General features: G+C 41.0%; 1 protein-coding gene across 2 annotated transcripts in view; it reads right to left on the bottom strand.

The window, feature by feature from the left end:
* Positions 1-8,462: 8,462 nt before the first annotated feature.
* The window catches only part of RASA2 (RAS p21 protein activator 2), a 125,520-nt gene continuing 115,661 nt past the window's right edge, over positions 8,463-18,321 (bottom strand). For both annotated transcript variants that reach the window (XM_047726514.1, XM_047726520.1), the window contains exons 20-24: positions 17,295-17,377; positions 15,980-16,188; positions 14,969-15,072; positions 14,463-14,652; positions 8,463-11,509 (exon numbers count right to left, since the gene is read on the bottom strand). In XM_047726514.1, the coding sequence (XP_047582470.1) occupies positions 11,479-11,509; positions 14,463-14,652; positions 14,969-15,072; positions 15,980-16,188; positions 17,295-17,377 (617 nt within the window). In that variant the 3' untranslated portion in view covers positions 8,463-11,478. The remainder of the gene's footprint in view (positions 11,510-14,462; positions 14,653-14,968; positions 15,073-15,979; positions 16,189-17,294; positions 17,378-18,321) is intronic.

The following is an 18,321-nucleotide window of genomic DNA, read 5'->3' as shown; positions in this document are numbered from 1 at the left end:
TTGATTTGAGAGAAAGAGAGTGAGACAGCACAAACAGTGGGGAGAGGGAGAAACAGGCTCCCCAGTGAGCAGGGAGCCCGATGTGGGGCTCAACCCCAGGATCCCAAGATCATGACCTGAGCTGAAGGCAGGTGCTTAACCGACTGAGCCACCCAGGCGCCCGGCTCTTCCTATAGTTCTATACAAATGAATCACACAGCTCGTGTTCTTTCTGCCCTTCTTATTCCGCACAGAGCAGTTACTTTGAGAGTCAGTCCTACTGTCCGTGCGCTAGCAGCTCATCTCTTTATCTGGCTGAGCAGTGAGTGCTCCGTGGTTGGATAAACTATGTTTTTTTTTTTTTTTTTTTTTTTAACCATTCACCTGTTAACAGACACGCGGGTTGTTACCATATTTTGGCTATTACAAGTAAAGCTGCTATGAGCCTTCCTTGTAAGTCTGCGTGTGGATGTATGTTCTTGTTTCTTCCAATCCAATTTAAAAAAAATAAGTATTCTCTCCAAACACTGGTTGCATCCAGCCTTTTTCTCGAGAACACAGAGTCAGGGGATGCTGTTGGGTCAGATGCTCTGGGTTAGGTTTTCAGTAGGGATGTCCTTGCACTATTGTCACAGGATATTTGTATCCTGTGTAAAAAGGTGTTAAAAAAAAAAAAAGCACCTCTTTTCTTCTCACATGAAGTGCAGGAGCCGTGGATATCAGTAGGATTTTGAGGCAGGAGGTTTATGGTCCTACCAGTAAGCACCCTAGCAAGGGCCTGGCTCAATGAGATGTACCTGGCTTCTTGGCTCCCCCATGCGGCAGAGAAGCAGTGGGGGACTGAGGCATGGAAGAGGCAATTTAATTTGGAATTGTCGGGCCAGGCGCCCTCCACTAGGACTGCCTTTCCTTTCCCACTGGCCTGACCTCACATTTTATTGAGAAGCCAGATGCCTGAAGCGGGGTCACTTTAAACAAGGAAGAACACACTGAGGTCTCCTTGAGTAAAAGGGACGGTCTCCATTATTTACCAGTTACCTCCTCGGGGTACTGCCGGCAGCTTCAGTGTTCTAGAATCCTGAACGAAATATTTCCAACATCATCATGCTTCATCCAAAAATAAATAAATATCAGCACCCCCACAGATATTTCCTTATTTGCTGAAGGAAAAAAGAAGATAAACACAGTTATTGTGACTCAAAATATTTGTGTAAAAGACACCACAGTAGAGCCTTCCTAAGTACTCCCAATAATAATATTTGGGGAACTTGAATTTTTTATCTTAGATGGCTCTGTGCCACTTTGATGCAGCTCTGAGCCTTTCCCCCAATGTTAACACCTAGGATAAGTCAGAAGGGCTTCGGCAGATGACCTGGTGCTTCCAGGAATTGCCTTCTCCACCCAGACATGGAGGCTAGTTTCCCCTTGTCAGCAGTGTCAGGGAGAACAGCCGCCTGAAGCCCCCCACACTCACCAATGGCTGAAGCAGGTGCTCTCCGGCTGGAGAGAGACTGTCAGAATCCCCCGGAGGACACACTGACCAGACACCGGCTGCCTCCTAGCTGTGACTCGGTCAGGGCAGGGCCTCAGGATTTGGGTTTCTGTCCTGGGACCTCACTTTGAGAACCACTAGTCTAATGCTTCTCTTTCTCTCCAACCCCCCTAAAATGTTAATTCACAGCTGGGAACTGACTTGCAGCAGCCTGACTGGAGACCCCTCCCCAGGGGGTTTGGGTTTAAATAGGGGGGATAAGTTGGGAGGGATAAGAAAGGCCCCTTTGCTGGTTCCCAGGCCTGCAGAAAGGGGAATTGTCTCAGGGGTCAAGAGTCTGCCTGTAGTTGACAACCTTCTGGAAAGTACCCAGATTTGGTCACTCCGTGGAGATGACTCTGTTTGGAGAGATTTATCCTGGATTCTCTGTGACTGTCTGAAGTTCAGGGTGTCTGAGCCCAGACCTCGGGACTCAGCCAGAGAGAGGAAGGAGCCTGAGACTTGAGCCTGGGAACTTAGTCCACCTTGGCTGCCTGAGAGGGTGTCCACAGGCCTGGAAGAAAGTGGCTATTAAGAACCAGCGTCATGCTGGGGGAGCCTAGTCAGCCTGAGACCTGGGCCTGGAAGGGGGGCAAGCAGCCTGCCGGGTGGCCACCCTGAGCAGCCGAGCAGGCAGTGTGGGGGAAATGAGGGTGGAGATGGCTTCCCAGCTTGAGGGCAGGGGTGTCTCGGGCTGCACTCCAGCACAGTACACTGTCTGGGTCTAGTAAATAAGGCACAGTGCAGCTCCCGGGGCACTCACAGGACTGACCTAAGGGCTCTAGGCTCTGGTGCTGCCACCTTGACCCACCTGATTCTTTGGGTTCTGGCCCCGGCCCCTGGCCACTGACATCTCACAGATCATCCTTACCGTGGCTATCCTTCACAGTCCTCTCCCCATGCCTACCTCAGTTCTAGGCCCTTTCGGGCTTCAGAGGATCACACTCCTGGATTGTCTGGTGTCAGACCACACCAAGAGGCCTATCCTTGCCACTTCCTGTTTCTCTATCCAACTTCTTGGTCCTTGATGCCCACACTGGGCCCCTCCCATTTGGAGGATGGTTTGTGAACCTGGCTATGTCCTGTGATTCTGCTCCTTGCTTCTGGGTGGCAGCTGGAGCTTACTGGCACTCAGCCAGTCACTAGCTTTTTTTTTTTTAAGATTTTATTTATTTGAGAGAGAGAGTGAGAGAGTGAGAGAGAGAGCAAACACTTGCATGTATGGGGAAGCAGGAGGAGGGGCAGGAGTGGAGGGAGACAGAGGGAGAAAGAATTTAGAGCAGACTCTGGGAGACTTGGGGCTCGATCTCAGGACCCTGAGACCATGACCTGAGCGGAAACCAAAAGTTGGACGCTTGCCCTAAGAAGCCCCCCAGGCGCCCCTGCTTCCAAGTTCTTTTAAGCCTTACCCTGGCTTCCACTGGCTGGACTGATGAGTGGGACAGTCACTTGGCCTCTCTGGGCAGCACATTCTCCCTTCATGTCAGGTTCATTAGAAGAATTATGTAAGATTGCTCATAAAATGCATATCAATGCCCCCCCACCCCAGAACTGTGGTCTACTTGGAGCCTCCTGTCTAGCAGCAGAACCCGGCCCTCGAGCTGGCAGTATGGAGTTTGAGTGATATGCTGGAAGGGAAGGTTTGTACTGAGGCAGAGCCAGGTGAGGCTGGAAGGGTGGCCTGGACTCTCTCCCCCTGGCTCATAAAGTTCCAATGACATGGGAATTTGAAAAAGTGTAGAAGATGCCCTGAAAAGGATTATTCTTAGAGGAAGCAGGTCTGAAGAAAGGAAAAGTTTCTCTTTGGCTCTTCTGGGTACCTGCACAGGGAGGCCCCTCCCCAAGCCCATTCTGTCTCCTTACAATGAAAAGTCAAGGGTTCCAGGGGAGAGGAGACTAAAGGACAAGCTCTTGCCCTATTGTCTACCTCATGGGGCTGGTTGAACTGGAATTGAAGGAAATTGCAAGAAAATTCAGTCTGGGTTTGAGAAAACACCCCTTGATCTATAATTGGAAACTTGAATCCCTCCCCACGTTTGCAAGGATGGCTAAAAAAACAAAAGTTAACTGAATCTTGGCACTTCTAGTTACTGCGACTTGCTGGGTATGTGACTTACTTCCATATTGAATTTTCATGGTCTGTTTGTAAAGGTTTTTGTGTATTTCTCAATATGTAGATAAAATACTTTCAAGCAGTGCCTAATTTATACATTTCCATCGCTCTCTCTTTTTAAAGATTTTACTTATTTATTTGAGAGAGAGAGAGTGCGAGTGCATGCATAAGGCCAGGGAGAGGACATAGGGAGTGGGAGAAGCAGGCTTCCTGCTGAGCAGGGAGCCCAATGAGGGGCATGAACCCAGGAACCTGAGATCAAGACCTGAGCTGAAGGCAGACACTTAACCGACTGAGCCACCCAGGCAACCCTGTGTCCCTCTTAAACTGAGCAAGTCTTTTTATTTCCATAAGCATTTAAGAAAAATAAAATGTTAATGTCAAATTCAAATGTTAAAATGGAAATTTCCATAGGGCCTTTAACTGTGACAGTGAATGATTTGCTTCATTTTCTTGTTACAAATGACTTTGAAATTTAGCACTTTAGTTTTAGTTGTTTTTTGTTTTTTAAAGTAGGCTCCACACCCAGCATGGAGCCCAATGAGGAATTTGAACTCACAACCCCGAGATCAGGGCCTGCGCTGAGATGAAGAGTCCCATGCTCAGTCCCACTGAGCCACCCAGGTGCTCCCAGCTATTTTCTTTTACACCATCACCAAAAAGTGCCAGTTGAATTTCAAAACGATCATAACATTACTAAGGGCTACATGTTTTAACTTCCTCCTCCTTCCTTATAAATAATGGGTGGGGCAAGGGGGAGGGCTTGCTGTAAGACATAAAGCCAGCCAGGGGGAAAAGGCCTGGATCTGTGCCTCATCCTTTTTGGTCACTGGAAGGGCTGATAATCAGCCAAAATGCTATCCTCTGTGACGTTAAAATGCAACTGTCAGTCCCTTTGGCTCCTTATTTGAATCCAAATAAAAATTACTGTCACAAGCAGTGCAGCTTTGCTCTTTGAAGGCTGCCTTTTGTCTAAAAATTGCTGAAAGATAAACTGCAGCATATGAAAAATGTTAAGAATTTATCGGAGCAAAAATCAGTTCCAATCAGACAGCGCCAAGCTGGAAGTGGCTAGGAGCTCTCTGAACCAGGAGTCTGGGGAGAGATATGGGAAGAAGCGGAAGTGAAGAAAGGACATTATTGACTGGTTTATGGCTTAAAGCCTAGTGGCTGTCATTGCTGTCCTTAGGGTTTGCTTTTGTAACCTTGAGGCATTTATAGGTTTAGATTTTGGTTTGCTTACATAGGCAGCCATGATATAGAGCCACCTCAGTCTAATGGTCTCTTTAATTAATTCAATGCTTAAGCAGAATTGGGTGCTGGGCTCTTTTCCTACACCAGGCTGTTTCATTTGTAAATCAGTGACTTGATTAATGACTGGGACTCTATTAATTCCTCCAAGGACGACAGGAAGAGGATTATAATACAGTCTATAGGGTCTGTCAATGCTGCTCAATTGGTCCATAGTCTTGGAGCCCTGGAGGAAAGCAAGGCACATTCTGTCAGGGAAGATTCACTGAAGGAATCAAATTATCTACACAAACTGTTGGGGAGGGGTGAGTGGGAGGGACCCTGGGGGTTGTCTGCATATGGAACTTGTAGAAGGATCCTCAGGTCACTCTGGTCCAGTCTCTAGCTTGACCACAACCTAAAGGCTTCATCTTAGGGCTCCCATGTTTAGCAGAGTGCTTAGTGCATAGCAAGGGCCTAACACCTTGTTTTCAAAGACAAAAACTTAAACATTTTACATGTATAGGGGAACCAAACCTAAAGATGTTAGCCGACAAAGATCATAAAGGTAGTTTCTAGCTGAGTCGTGACTTCCAATCGACGTCACTGCTCCTCCATCATTAGCCATCGTAAGTCATTCATTCATGGAATGTGCATTAAGTCTCCTCACCTAAGGGCGAGGGGCTGTGGGGTACAATAAGCCCCTCTTCACTCTCAGGAAGAATCATTTACAATCTACTGAGGAAGATATGATAACTATACAAAACTAGATACAATATATGCTGGTACTAAGTAATTTAAATGAATCTTTTCCAGGAGTCATTGCCATGCACACAGATAAAGCACAAACAAACCTCCTCTTACAGTCTTTCGCTTCTCAGTAAATAACCAGTTGCTTAGGCTACTGGATCTTTCTAGACTCCTTTCTCCCACGTTCCTGTGTCAACAAATCTTATTGATTCCATCTTCAGTTCTACCCAGAATCTAATCACTCCTCATATGCTCTGTGCTATCACCCTGGGGCCCAGCCGCCGCCATCCCTCACAGGATTAGGATATTAGCTGACTGGCTTTCCCACTTCTTCCTAGGCCTCCCTTGAGATCTCTCTCAACTCAGCAGTCACAGCAACCCACAGAAGGTCAGTGGGTCATGTCATTTCACTGCGCAATATCCTCTACCACCCGGCTCCTACCATTCCCCTCACACATTTTGCTGTGGCCACACTTAAGGTCCTTGCTGCCTCTGAGCACACCCTGCATTTTATTTCTTCTGTGAGGATCTTTCTCCACACATCCATCGGACTCCCTTTCCTCACCTCCTCGTTCAAATCTCTCCTTCCTGGTGGAGGCCTGCCTTGATGACCTAATTTCCAAGTGCACCCCACACCTTTGGGCCCCATGTGGGGCACTCCCTGTCTCCTGTCCTTGTTGTGCCCCATCATACTAACTACTATCTGACAGCTTATACACATTCAGGCCTCCTTCTCCCTGTGGGTTGTAAGCTCCAGCGAAGTAGTGATTTTGGCAGTATCCTCACTCCCAACACATATTTTGATGGAGAATTTAGGACTGAGATTCAGGCTCAGGATTTGGGATTTAATACATCAGCCCCCATTCCAGTGTTTCTCAAACTTTAAAAACGTGATCCACATTAACACAAGTATCTCAGGCTCCATTTTGAAAAGGGCCTCCGGTTGAGAATCAGTCTCCTATGCATTTTTATCAGTAAGATTTTGTTGACCTTTTTCTGTAGTTTGAATAATGAAAAGAGGTGTGTATTTTGAAGTGTAAAATTTATAACATTGACTATGCCTTTTCAAATTATATACCTTCCCTCCCCTGAGCCCTTTGTCTCCTTTGGGAGATTCTGATAGGCCTCTTTGCCTCATTTACTCTATCCTGCACTGAGAATCCATCTAAAATGATGGGTGGTTCTTGAATGGGGAGTGTGGCTTTCTCAGTTCTTGGCTGAGAAATATGCTAAATTTGGAAAACAATGTTGTTCACTATAGGCAACAGAATTCTTCCTTGATGACCAAAAACTTTACTTGAGGACTAAACTCCATGTCAAAAAGCAGACTGACACAAGGAAAACACAAAGCTTCTGACAGTATGAAACAAAGAGAATTTGAAATACAAGGCAAAAAACAAAACAAATCTTCAAAGGACTGTCAACAGGTTACACCACCTCTGGGGCTAACATAAAATATCGGCATAAGCTTAAAATACGGTGCAAATGGTATCACGAAGCTAAGAAGTCAAATGGATGAAGAATGAAACTTTTGGCCACAGAAGATCAAATCTCAGGTAAGTATGCCTAAGAAGAATCAAGGCCAAAGTCTCTGAACATTGGTGATTGAGGTTGAAGCATGTCATGCCTATCTAAGAAAGGTTATTCTCTGAAGGCCACTGACTAGGGAGTAGCAGTGTCAGCAATCCGAATCCAGCAGTGCTAGCTATGCCTTCTTACTCTAGTGTACACAAAAAGGGACTTTATTTGACCTCAGGGGTCTCCTCTTTTGGAATCATGCAATTTGGAAGGGCGAAGTATGGTGCCCTCTCTCATTAAAGAACTAGCTTGTTTACATTATAGAATATACCGTGAAGTCTTTGAAGTTTCTGACAAGTTTTTTTTTTTTTTTAAGATTTTATTTATTTATTTAACACAGAGAGAGATCATCACAAGTAGGCAGAGAGGCAGGCAGAGAGAGAGAGGTGGAAGCAGGTTCCCCGCTGAGCAGAAAGCCCGATGCAAGGCTCAATCTCAGGACCCTGAAACCATGACCCGAGCCGAAGGCAGAGGCTTAACCCACTGAGCCACCAAGGTGCCCCTGACAAGTTTTCTTCTAATACATGGGCTAGTCTGAGTAGGATTCTGTTATTTCGATAAAAGCAGGATCCCTAGATAATCGGACCCCGATTCCTTCCTCTTTATCAACCTTAAACTCTTCTGGAGTTATAAGGGCTAAGTTTTACGGAGGTTTATTTAGAAATGCTAAGAGGGCTGCTGTGGCACTAACAGGGTAAGTATTCTGGCTTCTCTCCTTGGGGGCATAAGTTGCCCACGAAACTGGTCTTTGGTGCTATTACTTTATATTCTCTAGACAATTCAGCAAAATGGCACAACATAATCAAATTCTAACACCCAGAAGGACTGCACTGATGGTCAAGTTACCGGGCAGGGTAATGTACAGGAGTCAAGATAGGACCCGAGTAACCAGAAGCTCTGATGTCAACTGCTTTTGAGAAAAGTAGAAATGGGGTTTTTCAAAAAGTCTAACATAGGCTGAAAAAGTCAGCTCTGAACTACTTACCCAGAGAGGGGTGGAATACATTCCCTCACAATGGCTGTTGGAAATGAAGGGATCCCACACAGTCCCTCCGTACTAAAGGTCCTCAAAACAAGTCTGTTGAATGAATGAGTGAGTAAGGACCACAGTCCATCAAAAATCAGCCAAGTTAAGTGCAAGAAAAGAATCCTGAGCCCTTTTAAAACAGATGACTTTTTTCTTCTTTGTTATTAGGACTTCTCCTTTGCTATTCCCTTCCTAACAGGCAATAATTTTAAGAATTCTTAAATCAGTAAGAAAGTAAGATCTCACAGAGAATAGACAGGCTTCTTGTAATTTATTTGAGTTATTTCCAAGCGACAGTTACAAAAGTTTTTAATTTTTATAATACTCTTGATAAGAAAATAAAATTTAAATAAAAATACATTCTCAACAATACAACATGGTTACACAAATTCACTACATTAAATTTTGATAACTTACATATTCAAACTGGACACTGTAAAAATCAATATTTACTAGCAACATATTAATTTCTAAGTTAATAAAAATGGAAGCAGATAATATCAGTCAAGACAGGTAATTTAACTCTAGAATGAGTCCTGTATTTTTAGCATACTGTAAGGACACCAAAAAGGCTTTCTGTAGCATTGTCATTACAGGATGTACCATTAGAACAAATTAAAGGTGCTTTTACTTAAAAAAAAAAAAAAAAAGGAAAAAAACCTGTTTTCTAAAACCTGGCATGAAAGAGCCTTTCTGATAAATGAATGAAATTAGGTTTCAGAAACAAACAAAAGCCATATCATTCATCATTTTTTTTAATAATAAGGAAAATTTAGTCTTGACATTTAACCATTACCCATGACATTATAAACATATTTCTTTGGCAAATAAAATCATTCAATTTGATAAATTATATTCCTGGGGGTAAAAAACTTTGCTATTGCCATCATTTTATTAAATGAATATTAAAAAACCAAACTTAAAAAACCCACAACAAACAGGAACAGATCACAACTGCAACTGATGGAAATGGCTAAACTAAGAACTAGAACTTGCATTTACGGAAAGAGTTTCTCCAAATCATCTTTTTTCTCCTTCTAGGCGTTTTCAGGTTTTTAGGGTGAAGTGAGCTGTCATGTATTTTCTTCAAGTGTGGAAAAGGCAGAGAAAGCAGATCTGGTAGCAAAGATCAAAGTACTCATAAGTAACAGCAGAGGAATGACACCCTTGGAAGCAAGTACCTAGGTTATCTTAGGGTCCTACTGACACGGTCTCTTATTTCAGTAGACTTTCAAAAAAAATTAATTTCACATTACCTCTTTTAAGTTGATTAATTCCAGTCAAACAGGCTGTTTAAAAGTCATGTGAATTCAAATTCAGAGTTATGTGTTCACACAGCCTTGGTCCCTTTGACAATGCCATATCTTTAAAAGCAATCATGACTGGGGATTTGATATTAGAAATACTTAAAAAATATTTATTTTGCCTTGAAAAAGAGCAGAGGACTAAAACAGCCACTAAAGAATAATGAGCAGTACTTGGCAATGCTCACGTGTCCTTTTCAGGTAGGCATCTCAGAGATTCTTAAAAGAAACTTTCAATCTGAATGAAATTCAGCAATGAGAAATTTATTAAATTGTTAAATTCTTTCACATTTATAAATCAGTGTAATTTATGGAACACACAAGCTCATAAAAGTTAAAGGAGTCTTCCAAATTTGTCTTTAAGGTGGGCTAGGAATAAACCTACCATAATGGAGACTAGGACCGATTCTTAAATAAAAAAAACAGAATGATCTTCACAAGTCATTTAGAGAAATACATTGCTCAGTTATAATCAGTTATGGAACTTTGATTGTGTGTCAATGGTCTTTAAAAAAATTCCCTATTAACAATATAATTTAAAAACAATTACTCACCAATAACATAATTGGCAAAGTGTATCCTGATATATAGCTTATGCTCAGGAAAACAAAAAAAGCACTACTAGCTAGACTTACATTAATAAGTCACAGTTTTAAACAGAAATATGTAAATACTCCAGGGTTCAAAGTACCACATTTAGAAAATGTTTTAAATTTTAAAAGACAAAATAAGAGTACCATGTTTTTTAATACTGATGAAGCAATGTGTATTCCTCTTAACTTCAAGGAGGCAACTTGCTTCGACTGCTTATTTACAATTATGGTTTTTAGGATAAAAGTAAATTATTAGGGGAAAAGAGGATTCAAACGTTGCTTGCCCAAACTCCATTTGGCTAGCAGGCAATAAGAAAACAGTAATGAAATATAAACATTTTTAAGAAAGCACTATTTCTAGACTTAAACACTGATCATTCAACTGATCATAAAGATTAGATACCACAGAGTATCTAAAGTATAATCTGGGGCAGCCCAGATTATTAAAGTGCGCCTAGTGACTGTTCTTGAGTTAGCTCTCACCCTCACACTAGGAGGAGGGCGTTCTTATGGTGACCCTTATAATAACATGGAATAACAGGTGAAGTCAAGTGATTTTCCCACCACCTTTTTTCACTGACTACTGTCTCTTCTTTTTCAGAAGGGATGTCCTTACAAGTCACGTTAACTCGAACTTTCAAATCAAGAAAACGAGTACCTGATATTTAAAACAATGAAAAAAAATTTAGTGGTCTCACTGTATTTTATCTGCCATCACTCATCCCAAATGTAAACAAGATGCACACAACAGTACATGTTCCCTGATTCCTCCTGTCTGAGTTCTGTTTACATCTTTAAATAGGCAAAAAGATCTACCAACCTTCAAGGATGCTCTGGCAGTTTTCGAAAGTCCCTACTATAATCTGTAATGACTAACAGATGGAAGGAAAAATCTTTTTTTCCTTTTTGAAGAGGGAGGGTCTAGATGAACTAAATGGAAAGCTGTGAATTGTCATGGATTGGATTTTCTGGTAAAACATAACATTGGCAGTATAGAGCAGGCACTAATGGTAGTGAAAAGTCCACAGAACATGGAGTGTTACAAGAAGAGATGGTTTCTTGCTATGGAGGAGTTCTCCTTTTGTTACAAAGCTTCTTTAGGAAGATTCTTTCTATTAAAAAGAAGCTGCAGACACATGGCTTTTGACATATAAAATACGAAGGGAATCTTGAGTTTTAAATTCTCTAGTAATGCATCAATAGCAGGATTCCCAAACAGTTACTTTCAATTATTAAATATTAAATACAATGTGAATATAGGTGACACTGAAGCCAATGTTCATTCTTAAATACCAGGAACAAAATAAACGATGAATTGACAAACTCCAACAAAAATAGTATTTTCCAGTTCCTCTAAACCAGCTGGTCACACTCTAAGATGTTTTTCCTACAATTGGGTTTTCCCTAGAAAATAAAACCATTTTTCAAAAGTTAGAATATGTAACATTTTATTTAAAGATTTTATTTATTTGATAGAGAAAGAAACAGCGAGAGAGGGAACACAAGCAGGGGGAGTGGGAGAGGGAGAAGCAGGCTTCCTGCTGAGCAGGGAGCCCGATGCAGGGCTTGATCCCAGGACCCTGGGATCACGACCTGAGCCGAAGGCAGACACCCAACGACTGAGCCACCCAGGCGCCCCAATATATAGCATTTTAAAAAGTGACAAATTATCTTACAGTATCCATTAAGTATTTGTAATTTTCCCTTGATAATTTCTCATGCCTTTTCGTTTTTGTTTTTGTTTTTTTAAAGATTTTATTTATTTGTCAGAGAGAGAGAGAGAGAAGACGTGCACACAAGCTGGGGGAGCGGCAGGCAAAGGCAGAGGGAGCACCAGTCTCTCTGATGAGCAAGGAGCCTGATGTGGGACTCGATCCCAGGAAACTGGGATCATTACCTGAGCTGAAGGCAGACACTTAACTGACTGAACCACCCAGGTATCTCTCTCAAAGCCTTATTTCATTAATTCAAAAAGTATTTATAGATCACCTATTAAATGCTGGGCACTATTTTAGGAGCTGTGGATATAGCAGTAAACAAAATAGATAAAACCTTGCTCTCATGGAGCTTACTTTCTGCTATAGGGAAAGTAAAATGAACAAGGAAACTACTTTGCACAAGAGACTGATTAAAAAAAAAAAACTTATTTATTTACTTACTTATGGTTGGGGAGAGAGAGGGAGATGGAACACAAGCACCTATGTGTGCAGGGGGAGGGGCAAAAGAAGAGAAGCAGACTCTGAGTGGGGAGATGGAGGTGGGGGTCGATGCCACAACCCTGAGATCACAATTCAAGTGGAAATCAAGAGCTGGACACTCAACCTACTGAGCCACCTTGGCACCCTGAGAGACTGATATGTGTATATACACTGATATGTGTATATACTGATATATGTGTATTTTAAAGATTTCATTTATTTGAGAGAGCAAGAGAGAAAGTACTAGTGGGGTGAAGGGCAGAGGGAGCCCAAGGCAGGGCGGATCCCAGGGACTCTGGCACCATGACCTGAGCGGAAGGCAGACACCCAATCGACTGAGGTGCCCCAAGACTGATACTCTTTAATAGAGAAAAATAAAGGTGGGAAAAGGCAGGGTGTGTGTGTCTGTCAGGGGTAGGGGACAGGTACTATTTAAGAAGAGTGGTCAAGCACTGGCTAGGACATCAAATGGAAATTTCTGGGGACTTCAAGAAAACTGTATTAGCACTGTGGGAAGAGAACCAATTACACTACTATAGAGAAGACAGGATTCGGATGGTTACAATAAACTTTCTAATGTACTGAACCTTCTATCCAGGGAGAACTTGTATCTGTCAAACTGATTTTTATTGTTCATAAATCACAAATATAATTAATAATCACATTTTTAAAAGAGAGCAAGCGGGCGAGGGGCAAAGGGTGAGGGGGGAGAGACAATCCCGAGCAGGCTCCTCACCCAGAGCAGAGCCTGGGTGGGTGGGTGGGGTTCAATCTCACGACCCTGAGATCATGACCTGAGCTGAAACCAAGAGTCAGATGCTCAACTGACTGAGCCACCTAAGTGCCCCAATGATCACATTATTTTAAGAACACTTAAAATGGTGGGGCCAGGATTCAAAGCCCCCTCACTAATTAGTGGTATGACCTTGGGCAAAGTACTTAACATCTCCAAGCCTCAGTTTCTCCAGCTGTAAAGTGGGGATATAACCATGTGCGGGTGATGTGAGGATGAATGAGACAGTGTACATTGTTGTCTAAGAACTATCTCCTCCCTATTGACCTCGTGCAAACGGAACTGATCCTAGTGCTGATACTGTGCAGCCCTATGTTCCAGGGAAAGCTGGGGGTACTTTAGATAAGATTCTTTTTTCTTAGAAGGAAATAACATCCTTCTGCTTCTGGATACTACTATACAAAAAATTGTGAACTGTTTCAGCTCATCCATGACCATGAAGGGACGAAGCTGAGGATGACAGAAATCACCGTGTTGAGGACGGGTAAGTGTCTAGATGGTCCATGATAACAATACTGAGTTGCTGGTCTAACCAACTAGAGAAGTTAGGACTTAATTTGTGATATTAGAAATGTCCTCTTGCAGGGTGCCTCAGTGGCTCAGTTGGTTAAGAGTCTGCCTTTGGCTTGGGTCATGATCTCAGGGTCCTGGGATCGAGCCCTGCTGCACGCTCTGCACTCAATGAGGAGTCTGCTTCTCCCTCTCCCTCTGCCCTCCCCCCCAGCTCATGCTCTTTATCTCTCTCAAATAATAAATAAGTAAAATCTTTAAAAAAATTAAAATAAAATTTTTCCTATTGGTTAAGCCACCTCAGTGGAGATTCTAAATACACTCTACAGAATATGATGTAAAATAGCTACAGTGCCTGGTGGTGGACTAAGCTTCTGATGAAGTGTTAGATGCTCCTGCTATCATCCGTTGTAAGAGTCACCTACATCTGAGATGGATCCAAAGAACCAACTAGAATTCGACTTGTACAATCGACTAGCACTTCTGGCATTTTCATGGCTAATTCTTTCTTAGTACTTAGTATATATAAGACAGCGTGGAAGATATTAAGTTGGAAGAGTAAGGGTAAAAACAAAACAAAAACAAAAGCTACTATGTATTTAATGAAATAATTAATTTTAACCTTAAAAGTGGTGAGGAAGTACAGCACCAGCATAATGAAACAACAGCAGAACTGCAAAAACAAAGATCACTGTGTGAGTGGCCAGGGGAGCTTCTGCACAGGAGAAAGGTTTTGAGCTGGGTCTTGAAAGACGAAGGTAAGCAGGAACCTGCCTGTCAGGCTTGAGTAAAGAGTAGTAGCTGGAATCTCAAACAATGTTTAAAAACATGTTTAAAGTATTTTAAAAATACTTACTTGCTCCCATATTTTGCACTACTTGATCTTTTCTTCCTATACTTTTCATGAGGTTCATCTAGCTTCTCTATGATGCTTTTTATTTGCTGAATTGTCTTAAAGGTTGTTACAGAATCCTCGATTACAAAGTTAGAATAATCATCAGGCTCTTTCTGTGGTCCTTGGTAGACTGCGATAGTTCCACAAGCCTCTAAAAGGAGCAGTACAATCTCTGATCAGAAAACTAAATTCCATAAATGTAACTTTTAGTATAATAAGAACTATTTGAGTGTCTCAAGCTAGGAAGACTTCCCCCTAGTAATGCACATATAACCCACATATTTCATTTCATTAATTATGAACACATTTATGCAAAAACAGTATCTTTGTGAGTATCTATGAAAAACGCCCCTTTGGGAGTTTATCAATGTCCACATAAGTAACATTTTGGTAAAACTATGCAATTACTTCAGGAATTGGTAATGAAGGATCATGGCTATATAAAAATATTCTAATTGTATATTTACCTTCCATTTTCTGCAGCTTAAGTAAACTGAGGGTAAAAAGGGAATAAATTCTTTCTGTTTCTCTGTCTTCATCAATATCTATTTGGATGTCTGCAGGGACCCCTCTATGGTAAAAATGAAATTAAAGACATTGAAACATTTCATTTTGTTAACATGCCAAAAACTTTTTATGACTTGAGATTAAAAAACAAAACCTCAGAACTTTGTAGAAGGAAACTCAGATATCTAGTCTCATTTGTCAATTTAATAAAATGGGGCCAAGAGAGGTCATTATGGAACTCTAATCTAAAATCCAATCTAAGAGAGATCATTTTTATAACACCTATGCTTCATCACAAAAGCAATACATTTCTTCTTAAGTGCATAAGGGTACAATGGCTTTTTCATACAATTAGTAAGAGAATGTGAAGTCTTTCCTTGCTCAGGCTTGTGCATCTACTTCGATGGTGCTCCCCATCAACCCCACTATTTTTAAAAAAATTTTTTATTAACATATAATGTATTTTAGCCCCAGGGTACAGGTCTGTGAATCGCCAGGTTTACATACTTCACAGCACTCACCATAGCACATACCCTCCCCAATGTCCATCACCCAACCACCCTCTCACATCCCCCTCCCCCCAGCAACCCTCAGTTAGTTTCGTGAGATTAAGAGTCTCTTATGCCAACCCCACTTTTTTTGACTTGTGTCAACCACTATTTATTTGAAAACAATTTCATCACTCCAAGAAGAAACCCGGTATCCATTAGCACTCCCCAAACCACCCTCCCTCCAGGCCATCACAACCACTAATCTACTGTCTATAAATTTACCTATTCTGGATACTTTACATCAAAGTCATCATATAGTGTATGGCCTCTGTTTCTGACTTCTTTCACTTAGCATGTTTTCAGGGTCCATCCATGTTGCAGCATGTATCAATACTTTATTCCATTTTATGGATGATAATATTCCATTCTATTGATACACCACACTTAAAACACTGCTTTTTTAATCAGAAAGAAACTTACGCAGTACATGGCTTGCAGCCAAGAGCGTTTTCACTAGTCTCCAGACAGCAGAGCCAGTTTCCGTTGAGATACGCAGAGGGATGATAAAAGCTGAGCCTGTTCTGATTGCACCGGCTCACCCTGCAGAGTACATCTATCCATTCATTAGCTTCTACACAATTATTTGCCTGGACGTAGAGTGGTTTCTCCATATGTATTACTTGGAACATCTTCATAGGCAATTAAGATAAAAAGTTAGAAACAGAGTCTAAAAAACCAACACAGTACAAAGAGAAAAAGGTATATAAGAGAAATACAGTTCGCTTGGCTAGGTAACTGCAGCTCTGGTATCTTACAAATTGTTACTTTTCAAGTGAATTAGTTCCAAGGACAATCTGAGTCACATGGTACTAAACAGTACAACAGAATGTAATTTTTAAAAGTCACACATGTCCAAAGAATGGACTATCATATAAATAGGAATAAAGGGAGGGAACTGTGGATGGAGGAAAAGTATGAGTAAGGACAAAGCAGTGGGAGAATACAGAGAAATGGGAAATCACCCCTATTGGTTTGAGTATACAATATATAAGACTGCACAGATTGGCTAGGACTATAATATTATTAAAGACTTGAAAGGTCAGATTAGAGAAGTACTGAGAAAAGTACCTTTAACTTAATAGGCTAGGCAGCCTATATAAAGCAACAATAACAATGGACTTTTTTACTTATATAAAAAAATTTTTTTTTTAAAGATTTTATTTATTTATTTGACAGACAGAGATCACAAGTAGGCAGAGAGGCAGGCAGAGAGAGAGAGAGAGAGGAGGAAGCAGACTCCCTGCTGAGCAGAGAGCCCGATGTGGGGCTTGATCCCAGGACCCTGGGATCATGACCCGAGCCGAAGGCAGAGGCTTTAACCCACTGAGCCGCCCAGGTGCCCCTAAAACATTTTCTTTAAAAAATTTTTTAACTGGGCGCCTGGGTGGCTCAGTGGGTTTAAGCCGCTGCCTTCGGCTCGGGTCATGATCTCAGGGTCCTGGGATCGAGTCCCACATCAGGCTCTCTGCTCAGCAGGGAGCCTGCTTCCCTCTCTCTGCCTGCCTCTCTGTCTACTTGTGGTCTCTCTCTGTCAAATAAATAAATAAAATCTTAAAAAAAAAATTAAAAAAAAATTTTTAACTGAGTATAGTGGACACACGATGTTACATTAGTTTCAGGAAAAATAATGGACAATTTTAAGAAAATTCTAGCCAATAATTAAAATATTAATGATTAATGGCAAATACAAAACCTTGAACATTTTCAATCAAGGATGATTATTCATGTAACTTACATTTTTCTTGTTGAAAGAGCTCTCTTCCAGTTTTTCTACAGCAAGAATGTTTTTCACTGGAATTGTGTAAATTGCATCTTTGCCTAAATAATAAAAGAAGTAGAACAAAATTAAAATGATTTCCATAAGAATTATAAAGTAAGAGGTTAATTCTGTAAGGTTTAAGCCATCCTCTTCACAGCAAGAATATAAGTAACCTAAAGATTTCCAAATGATATACATGGAAGTATTCTTTGTTTTAAGGAACTGATGAATTTTGCTTGTTTTTTATAAGTTCCTTTCTCTTCATCATTTTCAATATAAAATTTAAAACATTTTTAAGGAAAAATGTGAGAATAAATTTGATCTTGATGTAGAAAATTAAAATGCTGTATTTTGTAACAATTATATGGGAACTAAAAAAATACTATACCTAGTAGTAGAGGCCTGGTCAATACTTGCCCAGATATATAATTTTCTTTCAGGGAGTTCTCTCACGTAATGGGTGAATCAGACTGCTAAGCAGATTTTTCTGTTTTAACAGTCTAATACTTAAAGGACTGACCCTGAAAACAATGATTTTAAATTGAAAAACTGTTTATTACTATCATATACTAGCTGGTCAGATGACTAGAACTACCAAATTTACTCTTAAGAAATATAGGGAACAAGAGTAAAAACTTTATTTGGTAAAGTGAATCCTTTACACCTAATTTACGAATACAGAAATTTGAGTTTGCCTTTTAAAGGAGCTCCATTATAATATGGCATTATGATATGATGCATTTCGATTTACAATTTACCTGAGAATATACTGTATCTCATATAGTCATAGAAACTAAAACCAAATATAATTATGGCTTTTCCTTGTCATTTTGTAATGTTCTTAGAAAAATTGAAGCTTTGCTTTAATTCTCCCAGCGTTTAATGACATGTATACTGAAGTGCTGCAAGTTAAGAACTTTACATTCATACTGGTCCACGGGTTCATATATAGCTTTCTGGTCAAGGAAAAATTACTTGGTTAAGAAATGTTTTGGGTCTTGAA

Source organism: Lutra lutra, chromosome 1 (genome assembly GCF_902655055.1).
Source record: "Lutra lutra chromosome 1, mLutLut1.2, whole genome shotgun sequence".
Lineage (NCBI taxonomy): Eukaryota > Metazoa > Chordata > Mammalia > Carnivora > Mustelidae > Lutra > Lutra lutra.
Note: the sequence above shows the minus strand (reverse complement) of the source record. Positions and strands in the feature narration are given on the sequence as shown.